This window comes from Macaca thibetana, chromosome 1 (genome assembly GCF_024542745.1).
Source record: "Macaca thibetana thibetana isolate TM-01 chromosome 1, ASM2454274v1, whole genome shotgun sequence".
In the NCBI taxonomy this organism is placed as follows: Eukaryota; Metazoa; Chordata; class Mammalia; order Primates; family Cercopithecidae; genus Macaca; species Macaca thibetana.
This window is the reverse complement of record NC_065578.1, coordinates 70,255,528-70,281,913: the sequence shown is the minus strand read 5'-3', so window position 1 is coordinate 70,281,913 and position 26,386 is coordinate 70,255,528. Positions and strand designations below refer to the sequence as shown.

Genomic DNA, 26,386 nt, shown 5'->3' with positions numbered 1-26,386 from the left:
GCAGTACAAGATGCTCTAGGCTCAGCTTGTATTTTCTCAGCCATAGATGCAGAATCAGCCATTCTTCCGAAGAACCCTGTTTCCTTTTAAAGAAGAACTGTATTTAGACACCAAGATCTGGACACTGGACTAAATCGAAATTTAGTATATGATGAAATAGGGTTTCAGTTAAGAGGAGAATTATGATTTACTTAAATGATGTTAGCTGTCTATGTGATAATCTGTAAAAAAGTTAAACCACCTCATTACCATTTGCTAAAAAGTACAAATTTTAACATCCATTTAGATTGAAAACATGAATATTAAAGTAAGAATATTCCCAAGTGCAACTTGGATACAGGAATTAAAGAGAGGCTTGCTTAAGCAGGAATCCTCAAAACCATAAATGAAAAGATCATTTTCCTGAATAAATTTCTTATATACGGTAATAGACATGATACAAAAAGTAAAAAGGCAAATGACAGGAAAATTAGAAACAGATGGTACCTCTATACAAAGAGTTGCTACAAATTAATAGCATAATGATATTCCAATAATGTATATAATTAATAGAAGAGGATGTTATTTAGCTTCACTGGTAGTCAAATTAGCATAACAATATATCTGGCCCATTGGGTTGTAAACATTTTAAACATGAGTGAAAATATCTTTGTATGATTATAGAATAAAGTATGAAAGAATACACCCCAACCTATTAATATTGGTTAATTTGGAAGTGAAAATAGAGGGATCAAGAGATTATTAACATTTAAAATATAATCTAAATGCTCACTAAACTTCAATTTGTTACAATAAACATAGTTTAAAATTATAAGGTCAAGGCAATTAGAAATCTATTGAGGGCCAGGTGTGGTGACTCAAAGCCTGTAATCCTAGCACTTTGGGAGGCCGAGGCAGATGGATCAGTTGAGGTCAGGAGTTCAAGACCAGCCTGGGCAACATGGCAAAACCCCATCTCTACTAAAAATACAAAACTTAGTGTATTATGGTGGCACACGCCTGTAATCTCAGGTACTTGGGAGGCTGAGGCACAAGAATGACTTGAACCCAGGAGGTGGAGGCTGCAGTGAGCTGAGAGATCACGCCACTGCACTCCAGCCTGGGCGACAGAGCGACACCTGTCTCAAAAAAAAAAAAAAAAAAAAAAATTATTGTGTCCAGGCATGGTGGCTCACGCCTGTAATCCTAGCACTTTGGGAGGCTAAGGCAGGTGGATCACTTGAGATCAAGAGTTCGAGACCAGCCTGGCCAACATGGTGAAACCCCGTCTCTACTAAAAATGCAAAAATTAGCCGGACGTGCTCGCTTGAGCCCAGGAGGTAGAGGTGGCAGTGAGCCAAGATCATGCCACCGCACTCCAGCCTGGGAGACAGAGCGAAACTCTGTCTCTAAATAAATAAATATTGCAGTAAATTAGGCAAAAGATTGTGGTAACTTGAATCCGGGTGGTGACGGCGGAGATGGACACAAATGAGTGTATATGAGATATATTTTGGTATGAAGTTGAAGTTCAAATAGAAGTGTAGACTGCAGGTACAAATCTGAGAATCATCGGCACAGAACAGTCCACTTCTAATGATTTACCATGTAAAAATAAATCCCACAAATACATATACCAATATGTACAAGAATGTTATTGACTCACTGTTTCATTTATCAAAAGTTACAGGTAACCAGACATTCAGAAAGAATTTAATTATTTTTAGCAGAGCCTGAGGAAGAGCCTCCAAGGTCACACTCACAGGCCACATACTGTTATGCAGCTGAGAGCCTAACTGTGAAATTGAAGGGGAATGGCTTCTCGGGGTGGGGGACTGTGTGGTGGATTGTTTGGGGCTCAGGTGGTGAGATTGCTTGTGGCCAGGAGTTTGAAAGCAGCCTGGGGAATATAGTATGACCCTGTCTCTACAAAAAACAAAATTGTAAAATTAGCCAGACATGGCTGCATGTGCCTGTAGCCCTAGCTACTCAGAAGGCTGAGGTGGGAGAATCACTTGAGCCCAGGAGTTCCAGGCATCATGAGCTAAAATCATGCTACTGCACTATAGCCTGGGTGACAGAGTGAGACTGTCTAAAACAAACAAACAAACCAAAAAAATATATAATTTCTGTGCCTACTAAAACAGGTAATCACATGTTGTTCAATGCAACAACAACAACAACAACAACAACAAAGCTGAAGGAGTACTTGCAGTAATGATAGAGGAGAAAGAGGTCACAAGGAAAAGTCCTCTTTTAATCTCGGAGGTTTCTAGTTTTAACAGGTACATTTAAGTCTATTATCTATTTTGTTTTGTGGTGTAAGTCTATGTTCATTTTTATATCCATACAGATATCTAGTTTATCCAGCACCACTTGTAAAAATGGCTGTTCTTTTGAATCACCTCAACACTTTTGACAAAGATCTGTTGAATATGAATGTCTTCATATGTGTACACATATCTATATCTCTATCTGTCATACACATATGTGTATATATGATGCTCTCTATAATACTCTCATTGATCTGTAGATCAGTGTCTTAGTTTGTTGTGTGCTGCTATAACAATACTACAACTGGGTAATTTAGAAATGGAAATTTATTTCTCAACGTTTTGCAGTTTGGGGATGTTCAAGAGCAAGGCGCCATCATCTGGTCTCTGGTGAAGGCCTTCTTGCCCTGTCCTCACATGTCAGGATGACAAGAAAGGGACCAAACTCCCTCTGTCAAGCCCTTTTATAAGAGCAGCTAATCCCATTCACTCACGAGATGTCCTCATAGCCCAACCACCTCTTAAAGGCATCACCTCTTAATACCATCATATTAGCCATTAAGTTTCAACATGAATTTTGGAGGAGACACATTCCAAACATAGCATGCCTATCTTTATGCCAGTATCACACTGCCCTGCATATAACAATAATAAAGTATGGTTAAATTTGTAAAAACAAGTATTTGAATTTTATTAAAGTATTACATTGGAAAGCAAAGGCATACAGAAATCATAGAAGAGAAAAAAAGACCTGCAAATTAGAGGAGTAAAAATTGTGACTTACTGGTTTTGGGATCGAGGATCCTGCCCAATCTTCATGACTATGGCTGTGGGAAATACTGTTAGAAAAAAAAAAGAAATCATAGCCTTACTGGCAACAAGTGCCAGAGACTGGAGTTAAGACTTGAAAAGCCACTGCAAATTTAAGTAGGAAATCTTGGGAATGAGAACCAGAGAAGAAATGCGATAGAACTGCCCAAATCCATGTCTCACAGCAAAACTCTGTATGAGTGAAGGAGACTCCATGAAGCCTGAGGAAAAAGCAAGCAAAACCAATAGAAATCTAGTCTTAAAAGACCACTATTCGGCCGGGCACGGTGGCTCACGTCTATATTCCCATTCCCAGCACTTTGGGAGGCCCAGGCGGGAGAATCATGAGGTTAGGAGATGGAGACCATCCTGGCTAACATGGTGAAACCCCGTCTCTACTAAAAATACAAAAAATTAGCCAGGCATGGTGGCGGGCACCTGTAGTCCCAGCTACTCGGGAGGCTGAGGCAGGAGAATGGTGTGAACCTGGGAAGCAGCGCTTGCAGTGAGCCGAGATTGCGCCACTGCATTCCAGCCTGGGCGACAGAGCAGGACTCTGTCTGAAAAAAAAAAAAAAAAATTATTCGAGATGTATAAATGTAAATTATACCTCTACTTTGATGCTTTACTTAAGGGGATGTATTCCTCCCTGTGCTGTGTGTACTTTGAGTGACAGAAAGCTGAAACTTCAGAAACTTGGTATGTCAGGGAATAGTCCTAAGTTGCCAGAACAGCTGGAAATAAGAGGAGAATCCCTAGAATGGAGGAACCCACAAAGAAGGTGATCTCCATTGCTAACTGACCAGCAAATTACACAGGCATAGGGAAATCAATCTCTAGGGAGCCCAGCTAAAAGAGCATGGAAAACCATGAAAATGAAGCAGAGATATCAAAAGCAGCATGCCCCAGGGGAGGCAATATTGGCAGTTTGAATCCGGACAAGTTAACTGTCAAACAGAACAAACAAACATAAAATCAATAATACTCAGGGGAAAAAAAAACCCAGGAGAATCCAGAGTCATTACCATATATTACAATGTCCAGCTTTCAATAAAAAATTAACAGGCATGTAAAGAATAGGAAGAAAAGACAGGAGAAAAGGCAGTCATAGCAAGGGACTCGAGTATATCCAGATATTTGATTTAGCAAAGACTTCTAAGCATTGCTCTTATTTTGACACAGTAATTATATTGATTGATGTTTAAATGTTAAGTCTATGTTGCATTGTACTTCCATGGCAATCATTCTGAGAAGATAAAAGCCATGGAATCAGTGTTCTTTCTTCTGTTATTTGGCACTTAAATTCAGTAATTTTGCACTAAAATATAAACCCCATAGATGTAGGGACTGTTATGTATTGCTTTGTTATCCCTAATGACTGAAACAGTGTCTGACATAGATTGGGTGCTCAATGAATAGTTATTGAATGAATGAATGACTAAAATATAAACTAAAATTACTGGTTGGCTCCATGAAGAAAGACTTTCAGATAGTCTCCATCCATAGTGAGGCAATCAAGGGTTGATCATGTGACCAGTTATTAATCTTATTTTGTGTCCATATTTAAGATTTTTAAATAGATGTTTAATAGAAGTAAATAGCAAAATAAATTCATCATCACTAGCTAAATATTGACATATCTGTCATTGCCATTGAACATAGCTATTCATCACCAGGTAAACATTACACATTTTAAACTGTAAGGTACAAAAGGGGTACAATTAAGTAATCTGTGAATTTAAAACATATCCAGGGTAGAATTTCATTGAAAACATAATAGGTGAATATATACTTTAAATTTTAAAAAATGAATATCTGGTCTTTCGGTTTAATCCTCTACTGGTTTATTGACTGTTAAACAAAATTGCCAATTTGTAACCTCAAAGGAAAACAAAGTGACCACAATTATGTATTGATAAGTAGATCTCTAGGAAAGAAATCAGAGATCCCCTAAGCAAAGCATCCATTGACCCTTTGGAAATTCTCTTTAAAACAGCATAAAGCATGTTATTAGCCTTTTGGTCACCAGGGGGCAGTGTTGTTTCAGACCAACACAATTCACACTATAGCTGTAGTAACTGTCCAGAAAGTACCAACCAGAATCCAACTGCCAGCTTCACACTGTTACTCCACAAACCCTCACAGTAACTTGTTTACAAGTGAATAGCTAAAGGCAGACAATATAGGATGAAGCGAAATGCTGAAAGAAGAGAAATGTTACCCAAATTATCTGAAATGCAACACATTTTGTTGATTGCTGTAGAGGTTAGTAAGAGACTAACAATTCTTTACTAATACATACCCTGCTACTTACCATGCTTATCAAGTCCAATTGGCTACAGCTAGCACTTCAGAGGGAGAAGTAAAAGTTTCAAAGAAGGCAAATATTTGTAAATGAAAATAAGAATAGTTTTTGATGTAACTGGAACAAGATAAGCTTTGCTTCGTTTGCTGTGCGAATGGTGAAATGGTCTTAAATTTTAAATATTGAATTACACTAGAATTTTACTAACTGCAGAAGGTATAAATTTGATACCACTTTCATCCAAATGCTTTGGATAAAGCTTTGTCTAAGAATAACCTCAAATATTATTTTATTTTCAAATATTAGGCTAGAAAAATACTATCCCAAATACAGGTTTGAGATTAATTCAGAATAATAAGACAAAAGTTTGGAGAAGATTTTAGAATTAAATCATTTCAGCCTTCCTAGCTGTTGTTCCCATTGTAAATGTGACATTTTAGTCAATAAAATGCAAAAGTGCAAAATGTTTTTAAATAACAGCAAAACACAAAATGAAATTCATGTTGTGATTAATGCATGTTATTAGAATGGAATTTAAATTGCATTCTTGCTTTGCCTTCTGTAAAAAACATATAATGTTATAGTGATATGTTTTCAAACTCTCATACAGAATCAAGACCATCGAGAAAGCATGCAGAGGGACATATCCCATTCTTACCTCTTAACAGCAATTTAAAAGTTAAGAACACACATACAGAACATCAGCTAAGCTAGGAAAGGCAAAACTGATTGGGCTTGTTCTGAAAGTCGATCTGTGTCAATCAGAATAATGGTCTTTATAGTGCTATACGATTAAGTCTAATTTCTTACATATGAGGAAAAATGAACTTTGCAATTATTTTTAAAAATCTTTTCATTTCTTAGCCAGTGTGAAAAGGCAAAAAACAAAACAAAAAACACAAGACTTTCCCAAGATTAGGGGGAAATGACCTCACTGTTAATATTCATCTGCTGAGAGCAGTTATGGGACCCCTGTCAGGAGTACATGCTTCAAATAAGATGGGACTTGAGAATTGCTGAGAGACTTCAGGAACATTCTTTAACTTCATGGGGCCTCAGTTACCCCACCTTTAAGGGGAATAGTAATAGCAATAGTACCTTGGAGGATTTCTGTGATAAAATGAGAAATGTTTGTGAGAAATACACAAAATATTGGCTTACTGAAAGATGTTACGAGGCAAGCAAGTATGCCTATTTTCATTCAATGTTTATTATTTCAAAGGCAAAGTTTCCATATAGATTAAGGCCTTCCTAACATCTAAATACCTTTTCTAGTTCTTATTGTATGAAGATAAGAAGGATGGTTGGAGGCTTTGTGAGGAATACCTTTCTCCTCTGCTCCCCTCTCACTCTCATAGGCTGGTAGCAGCTGATTTCACTACCTCAGATACGCAAATTGATGCCACCTTCCTGTAGCCACTTTTGCCATAGCTGACTTATTTGTTGAGTGGTGGGGAGGGGAGCGGGCAGGATTAGGCGAGGGGTAGTGGTTGGGATTTATTGGTCTTGGAATTCAACCATCCGATGTATTTGTTTTCCTGTGTCTACTCCCTTAAGTCTGCAGGCACTGTCTAGTAATTTTATAGTTTTCAGCGGCACCCCAGGGGACAGGACACCTTGGCCTTTTTATAATCACTCTAGAGTCTCAAAGCAGAAAGGAAAAAAGTTAACGATCAGCTATGCAAAGGCTTGTGGGGATTGCTTAAAGACAGCCGATTTTCACTTTACCGGAGTTACTAAAGGACTTCAGGACAAGGATCCCGTCCCTGCAGGAGCGTTTGTGGTTGAAGAAGCTGGCGAGCGAGCGCTCAGGTGCGCCTCGGCAGCTTGACTGGGGTCCGCAAGCCCGGTGCGACTTATTAGCTGCTTGCAGCCTACTGACACTCTGGCGGAGAACTGGAGGAGGCGCCCAGTGGGCTCTGGGTTCGGCCCAGAGGCGTTTCAGAGGAGCCGGTCTGGGGTTTCCCAACTCAGGCGATCAGGATAGGCAACAGCCAAGAGAGGCGCTCAGTTGCTTTGCACCCTCCTCCCACCTCGGTTCTGTCCACACCCACGGGCGCCCCGCCCCCTTGGCCTTATAGAGGGGACTCGGCACCTCGGCGCGCCTCGGAGCCAGAGGTTTCCCGGAGAGGAAGGCGCGGCTGCCTCCCGGGCCAGTGAGCCCTGGCGCCGCCGCGGCCGCGGTCCCAGTAGCGGCATAGGGCGGCGGCTGCGCCCCGCACCATGGAGGGCAGCCCAGCCACAGCCGCGGTAGCCGCCGACCTCCGCCGCCGCCCGCGCCGCGTCTGCCCCCTCCCGCTGCGGCTCTCTGGACGCTATCCCCTCCTCACCTCGAAGCCAACATGAAGGAGACCCGGGGCTACGGAGGGGGTGCCCCCTTCTGCACCCGCCTCAATCACTCCTACACAGGCATGTGGGCGCCCGAGCGTTCCGCCGAGGCGCGGGGCAACCTCACGCGCCCTCCAGGATCCGGCGAGGATTGCGGATCGGTGTCCGTAGCCTTCCCGATCACCATGCTGCTCACCGGTTTCGTGGGCAACGCACTGGCCATGCTGCTAGTGTCGCGCAGCTACCGGCGCCGGGAGAGCAAGCGCAAGAAGTCGTTCCTGCTGTGCATCGGCTGGCTGGCGCTCACCGACCTGGTCGGGCAGCTTCTCACCACCCCGGTGGTCATCGTCGTGTACCTGTCCAAGCAGCGTTGGGAGCAGCTCGACCCGTCGGGGCGGCTCTGCACCTTCTTCGGACTGACCATGACTGTTTTCGGGCTTTCCTCGCTGTTCATCGCCAGCGCCATGGCCGTCGAGCGGGCGCTGGCCATCAGGGCGCCGCACTGGTACGCGAGCCACATGAAGACGCGTGCCACCCGCGCTGTGCTACTCGGCGTGTGGCTGGCCGTGCTCGCCTTCGCCCTGCTGCCGGTGCTGGGCGTGGGCCAGTACACCGTCCAGTGGCCCGGGACGTGGTGCTTCATCAGCACCGGGCGAGGGGGCAACGGGACTAGCTCTTCGCATAACTGGGGCAACCTTTTCTTCGCCTCTGCCTTTGCCTTCCTGGGGCTCTTGGCGCTGACAGTCACCTTTGCCTGCAACCTGGCCACCATTAAGGCCCTGGTGTCCCGCTGCCGGGCCAAGGCCACGGCATCTCAGTCCAGTGCCCAGTGGGGCCGCATCACGACCGAGACGGCCATTCAGCTCATGGGGATCATGTGCGTGCTGTCAGTCTGCTGGTCTCCGCTACTGGTAGGTAGTTCCAGGGTTGGGGAAAGTCAGGATGTGTGTGCGAGTAAGCGGGAACGTAAGGCTTTTCTAAGTGCTAAGTGGCAGCACCTGCAGGGGTGTGTTTGCAACCGCAGAGCGCTGGAGTGTCCTCTCCTCCTATCCGCGCCGTCTTGGTTACAGCTTCAGAGTTGAGCTCCTCACTTAGCTGAGCGCCTTCGAAGAGCCAGGATTCGCATTACGCGCTGGTTATGAGCACATAGAGATCACAGGGCTGTTCACATTCTAGTCGGGGAGGAGATAGGATATGTCACTGAAATGACACATATGCAGAGATAGAGGTTTGTCCTGGGTGCATTAAGAGCAGAATGGCTATGATAACTGCAGCCTGATACTGTGAGGGTTTTCCTTATTTCAAATACCTCTCTCACGTTAATGAGATTTTCAGTCTGCAACCCCAGACAGTCACAGCCCTCCTGCGACGTATGAGCAGCCTTCAAGGTTTATTTTTGATGATGTAGGAGAACGAAAGATGCGAGTTTCCTCCTCAGCCCTTCGGCATGGTGCTTGGCTCTCTAGGAGTGCCTGAACCATAGTCAGTGGGATCCGGAAACCCAGCAGGCCAGCATTTACTTACCCTTGTAGCAATCAAGCAGGGTTTGCTAATCCTGAGAGAAGAGGTAGAGGTTTCCCATGTCCTAGCTCCTCACACCAGAGCAATGCAAAGGAGCAAGGGATGTTTGCAAAGGCTCTTTGTCCAACACTTGACCTTACATGATATTTTTGAGGTTTTTTGTCTGTGTTACTTTTAGCTAGAAATGTCCATGTGTACGTGCTGTTTACTTATTCTTGAAGAATGGATGCTTACTTAGGCCCTGGGGAGTCTGGGCTAATAGATGTTGCAGAAAGAGCCATTTGCTCACTGTCACAAAGGTATAACCAACTATATGTATTACACAATTGTGAAAAACCTTTGAAACATGTGAATACAGTTTTTTTTTTTTCCTAGTTGTGGTAAAATATATTACATACAATTCAGTATTATAACCATTATTGTGTGTACAGTTCAGTGGCATTAGGCATAAAGTACATTGACTTTTTTGTGTGCCATATATACTTTTAAATCCCTTGCATTTGAAAATAGAAATGTAATTTCTTTCACCTGGTTTGGTAGATTGGAGCACAAACCTTAGCTCCAAATCAGTGACATGAGGGGACAAGGAGAGTTATGTTGAGACCTAACTGCCTACAAGTCGCTGTATGGTCACAGTTCTTTATTCCAGGAGTTGGAACTCAGGCTGGTGTCATCACTATGGCTTATCAAAACCAGCACCAGTTTTAGATATACAGTATTTACTTTTATGACTCAGGAATGGGGTGTACAGGAGGCCAACTAGGAAGGAAGAAAGAGTTCTAAATAGTAAACACTTTACTAAAGTGTGGTAATTAATATAACTTTAAAGACAAAAAGGTATCTGAATTTTTCACAAGTGTCATTTGAGCCCCACATCGTTGAGTTTGCTGTATCACATGATTTATATCCTAGGGGAAAAAATGCAGTTAAATCAATTGAACAAAATACCCACACAGTTAATCAGACTTATAATTTACTGTTTGTGTATTTTGTTTTTAAGTCAAAGAGAAACCATGTAGTGTGGTTTTGATGTAGACACTTTAATTCTAGTACCATGAGTATGGTGGCCTCAGAAAGAAAGTAGGTCAATCTTGAAAACTGTAATTTAGGATGGCCAAACTCACTCTTTCAAGAAAGACTGTATTTGAAACTAGTCTTACTTAATTTCAATTTATTTTCATTCGGATAATACTAATTGATTTATAGCATTTTACTGCACACTTTATTAATTCAATTATACAAACATTAAACAAAATAAATTCAACATGTGATCATATCAAAAAGGAGATTTTTTTTTTTTCTATTTTTGGACACAGAGTCTCGCTCTGTCACCCAGACTGGAGTGCAGTGGTGACATCTCAGCTCTCTGCAGCCTCCACCTCCCAGGTGCAAATGATTCTCCTGCCTTAGCCTCTGGAGTCACTGGGATTACAGGTGCCCACCACCACACCCGGCTAATTTTTGTATTTTTAGTAGAGATAGGGTTTCACCATGTTGGCCAGGCTGGTCTCGAACTCCTGACCTGAGGTGATCCACCCGCCTCAGCCACCCAAAGTGCTGGGATTACAGGCATGAGCCACTGTGCCCAGCCTAGGAGAAATTGGAACTTTTAAAAGAAAATGGTTCCATCAGCTGGGTGCGGTGGCTCATGCCTGTAATCCCAGCACTTTGGGAGGCCGAGGTGGCTGGATCATTTGAGGTCAGCAGTTCAAGACCATCCTGGCCAACATGGCCAAACCCCGCCTCTACTAAAAATGCAAAAATTAGCAGGGCATAGTGGCATGCGCCTGTAATCCCAGTTACTCAGGAGGCTGAGGCAGGAGAATTACTTAAGCTGGGGAGACAGAGGTTGCCGTGAGCCGAGATCGAGCCACTGCATTCCAGCACGGGTGACAGAGCAAGACTCCATCTCAAAAAAAAAAAAAAAAATCTCCAAATATCTTCAAAAAGATTTACTGTACAAAGTTGGAATTATTTCAAAGAAAAGAAACTGACAAAGCTGCTTTCTTAATAGAGAATTGTAAGAACGAAAACACTAGAATTTAGTGGATTGAATTTTCAGCATATTAGTGTTTAAATGAGATTAACACTGTTTTTTCTAACTATAGGTATAGTATAGATTTCCTGTTAGCATATGTTAAGTTGGGTATAGGATACTGTTCTAATTGTCCAAACTTCTTACTTGAAAGGACGCTGAGTATATCCTGGATCATGACTATAACAAATATTCAGTTGTTCCTGCAGGAAAACTTGGTAGGACAGAAATACCATAATAAGAAAATGTCCCAACTGCTACAAGTTCCCACTACATAAATACTTAAATAGAGGCTTATGTATCCTTAAATAAAAGCTTTGTTTCCTTTTTCTTTTTCTCAGAAACTTTGCAAAATACAATATAAAATGTGAAATTAAGAGAGTACAGTGGAAAACGATGTCACCATGATAGATGATCTACAGTTTTTAGTTACTGGTTATTGAAGACATCACATTGTCATTCTGTTGCAATCAGCCAGTTGATTCAGCAATGCAATCTATTTGACTTTTATCATTATTGTTTTATATTTTATGAATGATGCTCACCATAGCTCAGTTGTTTGACATGATAGCTAAATTTCCAGAAATGGGAATAACCTTAGGATTTTGTTCAAAGGAAGCTGTGAGTACATTTTGTACTTTTATAACTTGGCACTCCCAAACAGGTAGAATGTGGCTAATACTGTAAGCTATCTCAAAAACAGTAAATATAAAGCCAGCTATGAACATTGTGAAAAGTGAGGTATGAGCAACAGTTTCTCATCATCAATCTTGGAACTGGATAAAAGCAGCCTTAGAAACTTTTGCCTTTAATCTTGAACCGGTGAATTCCCTGCTCAGTATCCACAAATACAAACAGAGATTTTCAGTTCAAGAAGATTTTTTTTGTTTTAGTTAAGAATCACTGATATATTTTGACAAGTGAAATTTGCCTTTAATATGCCACATGTGGTAGATATGTATGGTGAATTATTTTCAGAAATGTTGTTTTGTAGCATATAAAAGTATTATTCAATTGCTAATCTCTTCTGCCACTAACTTTCTGCCATATTCAGGATGTTGTTTCAGAGAAAGTGATTAAACCTATGAATCCACATTATAGGAAAAATATTCTACAGTTTTTCTCTTTTGAAAAAGGTGTGTGGGCCGGGCGCGGTGGCTCAAGCCTGTAATCCCAGCACTTTGGGAGGCCGAGACGGGAGGATCACAAGGTCAGGAAATCGAGACCATCCTGGCTAACACAGTGAAACCCCGTCTCTACTGAAAAATACAAAAAACTAGCCGGGCGAGGTGGTGGGCGCCTGTAGTCCCAGCTACTCGGGAGGCTGAGGCAGGAGAATGGCGTAAACCCGGGAGGCGGAGCTGAGATCCGGCCACTGCACTCCAGCCTGGGCGACAGAGTAAGACTCCGTCTCAAAAAAAAAAAAAAAAAAAAAAAGAAAAAGGTGTGAAGGTCAACAAAATATTCTATGATTGTAAAACTGATTATATTATAATCTGTTCAGAAAAGCAGAATTTACACATTTATGAGTGAAATATTTAAAGAACCCTAATCCAAGACAAGATGTAATTAATGCCTTTGGCTCTCAGAAAAAAAGTCAGTCTGAATTTGCCAGAGGAGATTTCCAGGAAGAGGTGAATTGGCATAACCTGACTTCATGACTTCATGACTGAGACCAACTGTGTCCGCAAACCCAGCCCAATGAGAACAAAGGGTGCACACTAGATCAATGGGAATTACGTTTTTAAAAATGTTCAAGAAAACAAATTTAGGTGGTTAGTCCCTGAATGACAAGATGAGGACTTCACTCTTTTGAGTTTATTAGAAAGAGCCAAGAATTAAACACTTCTTAAGCCATCACCTTTGAAGAAATTCACGTGGTCTGAAGTTGTAATATAATTGTGAGTCACTGACCCTTCTCTTTTGAACAAGCTGTGAAGGTCAGCAACTAAAATATAAAAGTTTCCACAGGTTTAGTTTTCTGGGACTAACGCTCAGGAATATGTTACAGGCATCTGTAACAGACTATGATTCATCTGAGGGTGCAGAGGGGTGGTAGGTGAGGGATACTGGGTGCTAAGTTTCAGTTTTTAGTTCTGCCCTTGCATTGCAGTAAAGAAATGCAGGGAAGTCCCCCCTAAAACTCTTTACATCTGTGTAACACTTTTGCAACCTGCCAGTGTTCCACATTTATCTCATTCATGCCTCTCAATGCTAAGATCTACAACTGTAACATGTCAAATCCTTACTCTCCCATTTTTTCCAATTGCTTTACAAAAAGATAGGATGGAAGTTTGTATTTCAACTCCTGCCAGCTGTGCTTCTTGAGAAGCCATAGACAATCTCTCAAGTCTTCCTTTTCCCTAGAAAATTCCAACTTTCATAAAGATGGTAACCAATGAAGGAGCCTAATTTTGGAGGGGGGTTCCTCTTATATCTTGTCCCCTAAGTTTATGGCAACATTTTACTGTAAACATAGTACAGTCTCTGACCTACGATTTTTCAACCTCATGATGGTGTGAAAGGAATGCACATTCAGTAGAAACTATACTTGGAATTTGGAATGTCGATCTTTTATCGGGCTAGTGATATGCAGTATGATACTTTTTGGTGATGAATGCACAGGTCCCAGTCAGCCAGGCAAACACAAGGTAAGCAACCAATACTCTACAGTGGACTGTGTTGCCAGATGATTTTGCCCACTTGTAGGCTAATGTAAGTGTTCTGAGCATGTTTAAGGTAGGCAAGGCTAAGCTATGATGTTCAGTAGGTTAGGTGTATTAAACATATTAAATGCATCTTTGACCTTACAATATATTTAACTTACAACATTTTCAACTGACAATGAGTTTACCCAGATGTAACCCTGTTGTAAGTTGAGGAACATCTGTAATTGATTCTTATACAGAAATGACAGTTGGACGGCATATGACTGAGATACATACAACGTGGAATTTCTCTGTGAATTCCTGCACCATGCTCTCTTTACACAGAACACTTCTTTCTCCATTTTTCATTGCCACTTTACCCCTCAACCATTCAGCAATATCTGCCAAGCACCCACCTCTCTTGGATTGGCTAAGATCTCAAGTTAGAAGCCATTTTCTAGCGAAGCCTTCCTTCATCCTCTCTAGGCCATGGTTGGGTGCCCTGACATTTTGATCTCATGATACCCCGCATTTCCCTGTCACAGTCTGAGTCACACTTCATTGGAGACATTGGTTTATTATCTTTCTGTTCTTTTAGTTCTGCCAAGGTCAAGTATAGTGTCTGTCTTGCACATTATTTTTTCCCTAGAAACTATCATAATTACTTGCCACATAAGGTCTGCCCAATATGTGCTTATTGACTGAATACATTTATTTTTCTTTTGAGACAGAGTCTTGCTGTTGCCCAGGCTGGAGTGCATTGGCACGATCTCAGGCTCACTGCAACTTCTGTCTCCTGGGTTCAAGTGATTCTTGTGCCTCAGCCTCCTGAGTAGCCGGGATTATAGGTGTGTGCCACCACTTGCCCAGCTAATTTTTGTATTTTTTTACTAGAGACAGGATTTCACCATGTTGGGCAGTTTGGTCTCAAACTCCTGTCCTCCTATGATCCGCCCGCCTCTGCCTCCCAAAGTGCTGTGGCATTACAGGCACTGCACGGGCCTTGACTGAATACTTCAGCAACCAAATCAGAAGACAGGGTCTGGCCCCATGTAGATAAGCAATTAGTTTTTGGCCTTAGACAATTCACTTGATACTTTCATGAACCCTCCCCTCCCCTCCCTTCCTCTTTCTCTCTCTCTTTCTCTCTCTCTCTCTCTCTCTTTCTTTCTTTTTTCCTTCCTTCCTTCCTTCCTTCCTTCCTTCCTTCCTTCCTTCCTGCCTTCCTGCCTTCCTGCCTTCCTTCCTCCCTCCCTCCCTCCCTTTCTCCCCCTCTCCTCCCCTCGCCTTCCCTCCCCTCCCCTCTCTCTCTCTTTTCCTTCCTTCCTTCCTTCCTTCCTTCCTTCCTTCCTTCCTTCCTTTCTCTCTCTCTCTCTCTCTTTCTTTCTTTCTTTCTTTCTTTTTTTTTCTTTCTTTCTTTCTCTCTCTCTCTTTCGCTCTCTCTTTCTTTCTTTCTCTTGAAATAAAAATGCCTACCCAGCTCATTTCACAGCATTAGAATGAAAACCAACAAGATTAACATATGTGAAAATAATGGGGTAGTATACACTACTATGAAAATACTTTATTACTGAGTCCTTTTAGCAAGCTGGGAATATTCCTTCCATATGAGGAATACCACTGTGATGTTTTGCTGGATAGTAATATTGACTGTTGTGTTGAGATAGACCTTTCTCCTAGCAAACTGGAGAAAAGAGGCAAGTAGTGTTTCACAGCTTGATTAGTTAGAGTTCACTGGGAAAAACATGTGGTAGAGAATGCAACTTTCAAAAACAGAAAGAAAGAAAAATGGTAAACCAAGTGTGCCTAACTTTTTTTGTTTGTTTGTTTTTGAGACAGAGTCTCACTCTGTCCCCCAGGCTGGAATGCAGTGGCGCGATCTCGGCTCACTGCAAGCTCTGCCTCCCGGGTTCATTCCATTCTCCTGCCTCAGCCTCCTGAGTAACTGGGACTACAGGCGCCCGCCACCATGCCTGGCTACTTTTTTTGTATTTTCAGTAGAGACAGGGTTTACCGTGTCAGCCAGGATGGTCTTGATCTCCTGACCTCGTGATCTGCCCGCCTCAGCCTCCCAAAGTGCTGGGATTACAGGGTGCCTAAATTTTTATGAGGTATTGTAATTCATCCCTCCTTCCCTTCCCCTGCCACCATCTCTCCTCTGCATTCTCTCAGCCCTGTAATCTATTCCCTTTTACAGCTTCTAGTTAGCTCTCTAACTCCAAAACACACTGATCCCATTTCCCCTTTCCCTTACACCCGAGGGAGGAGTTAGTACCTTGTGTCCTGAAGACCTCTGTCACAGGTCTGGAATGCTCTTTTCTGCTCTGTGGCCCTGAGAAAGGGAGGACTCATCTGCAGTGAGCAGTTCCCCTCCCCACCTGAACAGTCACTCCTCTGTGTTGGAGTTAAATGTGGGTCTTGCTAGCACCCACAGCCTCCCGTGTGAGCTCTTTCCAGTCAGGGTCTTCTTCCTGTTATCCTATATGTGCACAGACCTGTTCTACGGAATCTTGAGTTGAACTAATTGTGCATCTAACTGTTGTCTAGGATTAAGTCATTCTGCAAATTTCTTGAGAGAGTCTCTCCCTCAGTTGTCTTCATCTTTTCACAGGCAGTTAGAAATGTTGGGGCTGAACAGATCCTCTGCTGCTGACTGACAGCCCAGAATTGAATTTACGCAAGTCTTAAATCAGACCAAAGTGTGTGAATCATAGAGTTGTAAACTGCTTCACACAGTTTGACCAGGTCCTGACAACACATTAATATTATTTGCAGCCTGCAAATAGCACAATATGTTATTTTCCTATCCAGCGGCCTTCCAAGATATTCTCTGGGACGACATTTTTCAGGAGGACATTTCAGTGACTCATGTGGGTGCTTACTTAAAATGCAAATATTATTTTAGTGAACTGATTTTATGATAGATATTTGAAGGATCATCAATCTAAAATGAAAAATTGTAGCAGAAATGAAAGAGGCTTGAGTATTCCCACTTTATATTAGAAAAAAGGAAACACCTACTAATTTAGGCGAAAGTTGTGCATTATAAATAAAAGATAAATTCTCCACCAAATACCGTTACTGTGTAAAAACTCTTGGTAATACAAAAACAAAAGGCCATGTTGGAACTGGAAGCCTATTTATTTCAAGCAATAATTGGTCCCCAAATATTAAGTGTAATTTAAAACATATACTTTCCACTAAGTTTTGTTATATCCTGAAAGTAAATTTGATTTGTATATCTTTTTGTCTCTCTTTCTGAATACATTATAAATGTCATTTTCTATGATTGAGAATATGCTGCTGTTGTGATTCATAAAAATTTGGAAAAAAGAAGTATGTGATTAATGTTGAAAAAGATGAAAGAATGATTGTAAAAGATTAGATTCATTCTAAGAAATTCACAAGACAGTGAAGTGGAGCACTGATTACTGTTTGATGTATGAAATTTCACTGGAAATGTCCTGCTACCAACAACCTTATTTGGGTCAGAGCTTCTGGCAGATCACACACTTGCGTATTTCCCCAAATAGAAGAATGCCTCAGCAGCCAGCTCCTCAGCCACAGAGTAGCATCAGTGATTAAGTGACCCCTGACTTGTGAGGACTCCTCTCTGCTTCATATGAAGAACAGAAGAAAGTTATTAAAGAAGCAAGTGAGTGCCACAGAGAGAACAAGGCACTAGATGGCGAGAGACCCGGATCTGGTCATGGCCTTGCCATGTGATCTAAGTCACTTTATCTTGCCGGACTTCCCTTTTCTAATCGGTAAGATAAAACGATTAACGACTCTAATCTTCCTTTCAGTTCTCACTTCCTGTAGCTCTAAGTAGATTAAATGGTCCCTATTGGACATACTATTTCAGATATTTGGGGGGAAATACCTAAAGACTTATTAGGAAGAAGCAGAGAAATGTATGCAAATGGACAAAATAGATCACACATTCTTTTATCCAATGAGTCTATAAATATTTATTGAGAGCTTGTTATGTGCCTGCCACTCTCATCACTCTGGCAATGTGGTGGTGGCCAGCACTGATTCATTTAGCTATACAGGTTAAATAGTTACGTTGCTCAAGAGAGTGCTATTCACGTTATATTGTAAGATAATGACAATCTTTGGAGTTGAGCAGTAGGCAATCTGTGCAGCTCTAGGTGGTAGCCTCGAGGGTAAACCAAATGGAATGCTGTCTTCCTTCATGTAGCTTCCAGTCTATTAAGGTAGACAGGCAGTAGATAATCAGTCATTCCAATAAGCAAATTTAACTAGTCTGATGGGTCTTACTGTGGTTGCCCTTACTACCACACATGAGATTGGCCTCATGTGGGCAGGACAGTGCTGGTCCACTGCAGCATGATGGCCCTAATGGAACATGCTTGGCCCCAAATGTACTGGGTCTGTGCTTGGACTCCATAATTAGGGAGCACATTAATTCACACCTATGACTCCAGCCGTAATGCTCAGCTGCAGTTCTCCAGAGCACAAACACTGCTAGAGCGAGTACATGGACTCAAAGGGCTGCTGACCTCAGGCCACATGCTGCTCTAGAATCAGCCTTACCTCTTGGGTCATTAGGCTCTGGCTGGTACTCAGATTATCTCCTGACAAATGTGTCTTTCCCTTTCTTTTATTTTTTATTTTTAATTAATTTATTTTATTTTGAGATAGGGTCTTGCTCTGTTGCCCAGGCTGTAGTACAGCGGTGTGATCATAGCTCAATGCAGCCTTGAACTACTTGGCTCAAGTGATCCTCCAGCCTCAGCCTCTGAGTAGTTGTACTATTAGGTGTGCACCACAACACCCAGTTTTTCCCATTCAATAAGTTTGCTTTGAAGGCTTTTATGTCTTTTCCCTGTAGTTAATGTGGCCAAATCCACTCTGCTCCAAGTTTCTTAGCTTCAAATCTTGAGAGAAGAGGTTCAGTTTCTTAGTCTCCTCTTTCACAGAAGGTCCTGGGCCCCTGAAGCACTGTCTACCTCTTCCCAAGTGACCGGCAGAGTCTATACCACAGAGTGTTGTGTGGGTTTTCCTTTGTCATACCACACAATTTCCACTATGTGAAGCTAATGATTCTAAATTTACCAAAATAAGTAATTCTTCTGAAACTTCTGCTCCAATGTCATTTGCTCTGCCCACTTGACCAGAGAAGTGCAGATGGATGCTGGCATACCTTTTTATACATCAAAAATGAGCACTTTATGGAGGCAAGAGAAAGATGTTTTGGGAGAGTGTCAAAGATCTATTGGTGCATTGGGGTTAGGGAGGGCATCTCTGGGAAAAAGGTCACTGATGATGAGTCTTACAAGATAAGACTTCAAGGAAGAAAGAGCAGTATGTGAAGGCGTCAGTGTAGGAATATACTGGAAGCATTGGAGGAACTGAAAGGCGGCCAGATGGATGGATTAGAGTGGGTAGAAAAGAGATTGCCTGCAAGGCCGGTTAGGGAGGGAGGCAGGGCCAGATAATTCAAAACCTTGACATTTTTGTTTGGGAGTTTAGATTTCTACCACAAGTACAATGAAAAACAACTGAAAGCAATAGGCGAATGATTTGGTCTGCTTTATGTTTTAAGGAGACCACTTAAGGTTGCCTAATGGATTAGATGGGTAGAGCATCAGAGCCCTCGAGTACTGAGGACAGACGGAGATGTAGAGACATTAATATAAAGAAAAACTTTCTTCCTTAAATGTTGCTTTAAAAGAGGAGTGGGAAGTAGCTTGGCCTAGAATCTGTGAGTCTGTGCAAATGCACCACAGAAAACATTGAACAGGATGTGCTGGGAATGGTAAGCAGATCTGTTTTTGTAGAAGTACCTTTGAGAATGTCAAGAACTATAGATACAGTCAAATAGAGACCGAAGGGAAAGGGAGAAACACCTAAGTAGGTTGCTTAAGATTAGGAATGAGAATTCGTATTTCATTTTGGGCAAGTTGTATTGATTTTCTATACTGTTCTATATTTGTAAAATAAGAGAGTGTGAATTTTAAAACCTGAATTCACAAAGCCCATTTAGGTAAACAACTCATCTAATATTTGATATCTTTCTGGAATATTCTTAGTGAAATTGTTTCAGCTTTGTTTATGCTTTGTTGAACACCCTTAATAAAAGGAAATTTTTTACTTTTCAAGAGCTCTAGGAATTTTCTTAGAGCCAAGATTGTGCCAGGCTCTTTCTCACACATAGTTTTTAAAAAATTTCTTGCAATAACCCTATGAGATAGGCATTTTTGTCGCCAAAGTTATTGATAATGACAAAAACTAAAACTGAGAGGAATTGAGTGATTTGGTCAAGGTAGCAGAGCTATTAAGTGGACAGGCTGGGACTGAAAGGCCAATAAATTTTCAATAAAGAAACAAAGCTGAGAACCATTTAGAATTCATTTGTCCATGTTTCCTCCATGCCATGATGCCTTAGAATACCCCAATTCAACTTGAACTGTTCTTTCTATTAGAAAAATTCATTTCCCTTATATTGAGTGAGTCAGAATCTGTCCTCCCTTTTGCTTCCACCCTTCGGTGCTAATACTAGCTCTTGGATTAGTTAGAACAATACTAAATTCATTTTTATTTTATTATTATGTTTTATCACAAAGAGGTTAAATTTTTTGCTGACAACTCAGTAACTGCATACATACTTTATTGCACAAGTTTTAAGTGGATCAACAATTATATTAGCAATGTAAACTCATGTTCATTTATATAAAAGGACTGCTCTAGATTCTGGTGCATTTTGTGCCAGGTACGTTAGTAAATATGGCAGACATAAAGGGACTTAGCTACTTCAATTTATGTGAACAGAAAATAGCATATATGTCATCTTATAAAATACCTGTTATGTCAAATCCAGGAAAATCAATAAATGACAAAAGGAACACTTTAAAAGAAAATTTAGCGATAAAAATGTTAGATTAAAATATTAGGTTTAAAAAACTTAACAGTTGGACTTAGGAACAAGAAAGCATACACATGTTGGGAATTTTTAAGAAAAGATTCCCATATTCCACTTCAGAATTATGACCATATTCCTAAAAAATAATTCTGGGTTTCTACAATGTCTTCCCTGCTAGTATAAATCATTGTTTTGTAGTTATTAATATGGTGACTCACATAAATGAGTTTTAAAATAACATTCTTCTCACTCAAAATAAAATAAGATAAAACTAATATTACCTCCACCAAATTACAAAGAAATCCTATCGGCCGGGCGCGGTGGCTCAAGCCTGTAATCCCAGCACTTTGGGAGGCCGAGACGGGTGGATCACGAGGTCAGGAGATCGAGACCATCCTGGCTAACACGGTGAAACCCCGTCTCTACTAAAAAACACAAAAAACTAGCCGGGCGAGGTGGCGGGCGCCTGTAGTCCCAGCTACTCGGGAGGCTGAGGCAGGAGAATGGCGGGAACTCGGGAGGCGGAGCTTGCAGTGAGCTGAGATCTGGCCACTGCACTCCAGCCTGGGCGACAGAGCGAGACTCCGTCTCAAAAAAAAAAAAAAACAAAAAAACAAAAAACAAATCCTATCAAAATGTTGGCCAGATGAATCCGGATACAGACACATCAGAACAATACTAAATTTACTTAAAGACATCTTTCATTTTTAAAGTTTTTAAAAATTTTTAAATATAAAAATACTATACCTAATGCTAGTTACACAGAGAGGTATTACTAATGCAGCATTATATTATTAGGTAATGAGGAAATCTACTAAGCTTATAGGCAGAAAAATAACAAAAAATTACCTTGACCGTGGCAGAGGGAGGAGCCAGGATTTATAATTTATTTAGGAGACACTTACTGAATACTGATTGCGTGTGAGGTAGTGCCACAATGATGTGACCCTTGTCCTCAAGGAATGTGTTGTCTTTAAAATGATTGCCTGGAGAAACTTGAAATTGACTCAAAAAAAAAAAAAAAAAAAAGCAGCAGCATTTTCCATCTTTAATTTTCAATAAAGAAACAAAGCTGAGAACCATTCAGTATTCATTTATCCATGTATGCAATCAACATTTGTTTATTGAGCCCATACAATGTGTCAGCCACAGTTCTAGGTGCCGGAAATATAGCAGTAAATTAGGCTAGTTTCATGCTCTTAGGGAATTAGCATTCTAGTGGAAGGAGAGAGGCAATAAATAAACTAGAAGTCTGGTGATTGTGATAAATACCATGAAGGAAAGGAAGCAGTGTGCCAGAATAAAACCAGAAGCATCCTTCTGGCAGCTGTGTGGAGCTGGATTGCAGAAAGGTATGAGTGGGAGCAGGGAAACCAGGTAAAAGGCTGTTGAAGTCATCCAGGTAAGAGGCGGTGACAACTGGGATTGGAGTGGAGAAGTGCACATATTCACATAGCGTTTTGGAGACAGAGTTTACCAGACATTTTGAAATTTCTCTAATCCCTGTCCTATGACTCTGACAAGGCATGGAACCTCTCTCTTCCTCTCCGAGCCTTTGGTTTTGAGGTGGCCAGCTATCTACATATGGCTTTCCATTTGGCTCCCCAAGAAGGAAGTGACTGCTCTAAGCTTACAAAACTAGGAAGGGACAGAATTTGGAGGTAAATTTGATCTAATAGATGTTATTTCCATTTTTCTGAGATGTGAATCAGAACAGTCACATAGAGACACAGAAGTTAGCAAAGTTTGCTTATAAAATAATAGAATGTCATAAGAATCATGATCCCCAGAAGACCTGTAGCATGCTGATTTCCAGGCTAGGTCTCAGAAGAAACTTTCTGCTGTCGTTGTTCTTTTTAAATGGGCTCTGGTTATTGTTGGCCTCTTTTTCTCCTACACGGAGAGCAGTTCTCAAGTTAATACTCCCTACTTTTAAAATCAGGATTGTTTGGCTGCAAATGACTGAAAACTAGTGCAAACTAGCTTACGCAAATAAAAAAATACATAAAAATAAACAGGTAGGGGGAGTTGCTTGATTCACGTAAACTGCAGGAGCATGAAGAGTGGAGGCGGGCTTATAGAAGATTGAAGCCAGGACTGTCTCTTTCTGAGCCGCTAACTTCAGCTTCTTGCTGTGTATCACAATCCCCACTTCAAGGTTCTGCTCCTAAGGAACCAGCCTAAGCCATAGCTTTGCAGCTCCTTGGCTAGGCCTTGTGTTCTTTTTTTCAAAGCTTCAAGTTAAGAAGTTTATATTTGCGGTCTACATGTGAGATTTTAATTTTGCTTTAATAATAATACAATATTTTACTGAATACGTCATCATGAAGCACTGTTTAGACATCATTGATTTTTTTCTATTGTTTTGTTTTATAAATACGAGAAACAGTCATAGATGACAAAGTTCCATTTTCAAAGACTAGTATGAGTTTTCTAAGCTATGAGGAAAGATTCAGGCTCAGAGAATTGTCCAGAAGTAAGAGTATAATGAGAGGTGTCATTATAAGATGAAAATCTCACAAATACTCCATTAACACCATAGGGAGATGACTAGAGAAGAAAAAAGAAGTTCTTTCTTGATTTTTCCATAAAGGATGAGCTGTGGTCTGGGTTTTATGTTAATCTGGCAGCCAGCTTTTTCTTTATAAATCAGTAGCTGTGCTAACGGCCAACATGCTGGGCGGCAGACTTTTGAATTTATTTAATGGTAGTAATTTTCTCCAAGAATAGACTAGGGATTTGCCTGGATCCAAAAGTAAATTTCTTAATACTAGCTTTTGCTCTATAAAAGCCATTAGGGAACATTTTGAAATTCTTTTCTCTAGCATCTATTTCTGATTAAATTTTGCTACAGATCAATATCAGGAAGCATGGAATGTCTTCTGACTTCAGAATTCTACCCTCTTCCTTAGACGTGGTTCTGGGTTGCAGACAACCAGCTGTGACTCCAAGTGCAAAGGGCCTATGTAGAAGGATTTCGGGAGCTCACAGAGTCCAGAGAAAGCTGGCAGGTCAGCTTTGGAAAACAGGCAGGACCCAGGATGTTCTTGATGATGAACTTCAGGCCGCACAGCCAAAGTCCTGCTGGAAAAATGTTTGCTGCATGCCACTGTGATGAATCCAATGTCTAAAAACCCCCTTCTTCTTTGTGTTATGCTTGTAAAATTCAAACTTCTATTGCCAGCCTGACTGCTCTAGCTTGGGTTATTTACCCCCATGTTATAACAAAGGATGAAGAGTCAGGCACCTCCAGCACTTGGTTTTTGACATATGTGCTGGGATTTCTCTCCCACCCAGAATACAAAGAAACGGTTATCCAAAACTGGGATATTAATAATAAAAGGTGGAGGTTCATTTTTACCATCTATCTAATTTATTCTTAGAAACTTTATAACAGTAACATATTTTTGAAGCCGTGTTCACATGTGCACGTGTGTGCACGTGTGTGTGTGCATGTGTGTGTGTGTGTTTTCTTGCCACGTATCTGTTGGGAAATTGGGGTAGCAGTGAGACTGGTGGAGCGCAAAGTGAAGAGAGCCACAAAAAATAAAAGGACTTCTATTTACTGAATGCCTATTATGTGCAGGTACATATTTGACAATTACCCTTTCCATATATTATCTAATTTAACCTTCACAACAATTTTTGAGTTTGTTACTTTTCATTCCCATGTTTCAGTTGCAAATGATAAGACAGAAAAGATTTGATAACTTTCCCTAATCATATTCCTAGTAATGGGTAGATCTTAGGCTTTTTTATGCTATAATGCTATGTGTCACATTGTTTTTCTCTTTCTTATTAGTTTATAAAAATATTTTCAAGTCATTTTATTGAAAATATTGTACAAAAGAGAACAGATGGATTGAGAATAATAAAAAAAAATCACAGAAATGATCCGGGTCATATAATTATGGTGATGATTTCCTGTAGAATATCTATTGATTCATCAACTGATTGACCTTTGCAGAAGCTTGAGTATCTAGGGAACATATTCTGAAAATCCCTGTAGAAGGTGACAGGAGCTTTCACTTGTCTGACAGTAACTTGTTAAATGATTCCATTCACCATGATACCTGCAATTTAGGAGGTGTTTTTTGTAAAGGTGTGGCATCAATTTTATTTACTTCTGTGTGTCTTTTAGGCTTACAGCATTCACATTCAGTGATAAAGTTTTACTAGGCAAACATTTTTCAGCTAGTACAAGTCACATATATTATTCTTTTCACTAAACTATTTATAAAACAAATAAAACTGTATATTGAGTTCTTCTTGCTTGGTGGGAAAGTGTTTGACCACAGTCAAAATTAGAAACTTTGTTTTGACAGCTCTAAAGCCTCCAGTATGATCCAGTGCAATTGGGATTCTTGCAAACCTGCTTTCATCTTTTTTTCCTTGTAATTATGGAAAAGAGAAAGAGCCTTAGAGAACCTCAGTGTGACCACGGTGACTCTCTAACATGGAATTCAGGCATGTTACTATAGTAGCCTCTCACCCAGATTAAAAGGCTTCAGATTCCTTAGTCCTCAAGATCTTGGATTCGGCCGCATTCACCACCGTACCATTTTTTCCATCCCTACCTCAGCATCCTTACCTTCAGTGATAAAAATCAGTTTGTAACTCTTATAATGATTCACTCAATTTCACACTCAGAAATATGGACTTTGTCTCAAATACCTACAAAGTATCTGCTGTTTTGGGAGACAGGAGTTCCTCTGAACCTAGAAACTTATTTACTTATTTATTTATTTTTTTATTATTATTATTATTATTTATTTGAGATGGAGTCTCACTCTGTCACCCAGGCTGGAGTGCAGTGGCGTGATCTCGGCTCAGTGCAACCTCCATCTCCCAGGTTCAGGTGATTCTCCTGCTTCAGCCTCCAGAGCAGCTGGGATTACAGGCGTGTGCCACCACACCCAGCTAATTTTTGTATGTTTAGTACAGATGGGGTTTCACCATGTTGGCCAGGCTGGTCTAGAACTCCTGACCTCAAGTGATCTTCCCACCCAGGCCTCCCAAACTACTGGGATTACAGGTGTGAGCCACCACACCCGGCCATAGAAACTGATTTAAATGCCCTTCCTCTTTACTCCATAGTGCCTGTGCATACCTTTACACTTAATTATGCACAGTTATAATTATGACAATGAGGATGATTGGCCTCAACAGACAAATGCTTATTTTATAATTCATGCTCATTGTATTTCACAGATATAATTTCATTTTGTTCTATTGATGACAACTTGAGGAGATCCTGTCATCTTCGTTTTCAGATAGGAAACTGGTTTTGAGATGTTAAGTAACTTTCCTGGGGTCAAATCCAGATCTGCCTGATTTTATTGCCTATGTAATTAGCCACTAAGCTTTATGGCCTCCCTCTTGTTAATATCTATTTGTCTGATTCAGTTTAAATTATAAACTGCTTAAAAGCAGAGATCTTGCCTTGTCAATAAATCTTCCTGTCCCAAAGCAATCACTCAATAAATGATTGTGGAATGAATGAAGAAGGGAAGTGTAATTAAGTGAAAAGGACACTAGATTAGGAATAAGAAGATCAAGGTATGAATCCTAGCTTTAAAAGTCTTACATATATTAGAT

At 40.8% G+C, this 26,386-nt stretch overlaps 1 protein-coding gene across 3 annotated transcripts in view; it reads left to right on the top strand.

Moving 5' to 3' along the window:
- Positions 1-7,470: 7,470 nt before the first annotated feature.
- The window catches only part of PTGER3 (prostaglandin E receptor 3), a 203,774-nt gene continuing 184,858 nt past the window's right edge, over positions 7,471-26,386 (top strand). For all 3 annotated transcript variants that reach the window (XM_050804760.1, XM_050804739.1, XM_050804749.1), the window contains exon 1: positions 7,471-8,606. In XM_050804760.1, coding sequence (XP_050660717.1) covers positions 7,710-8,606 — 897 coding nt within the window. In that variant the 5' untranslated portion in view covers positions 7,471-7,709. The remainder of the gene's footprint in view (positions 8,607-26,386) is intronic.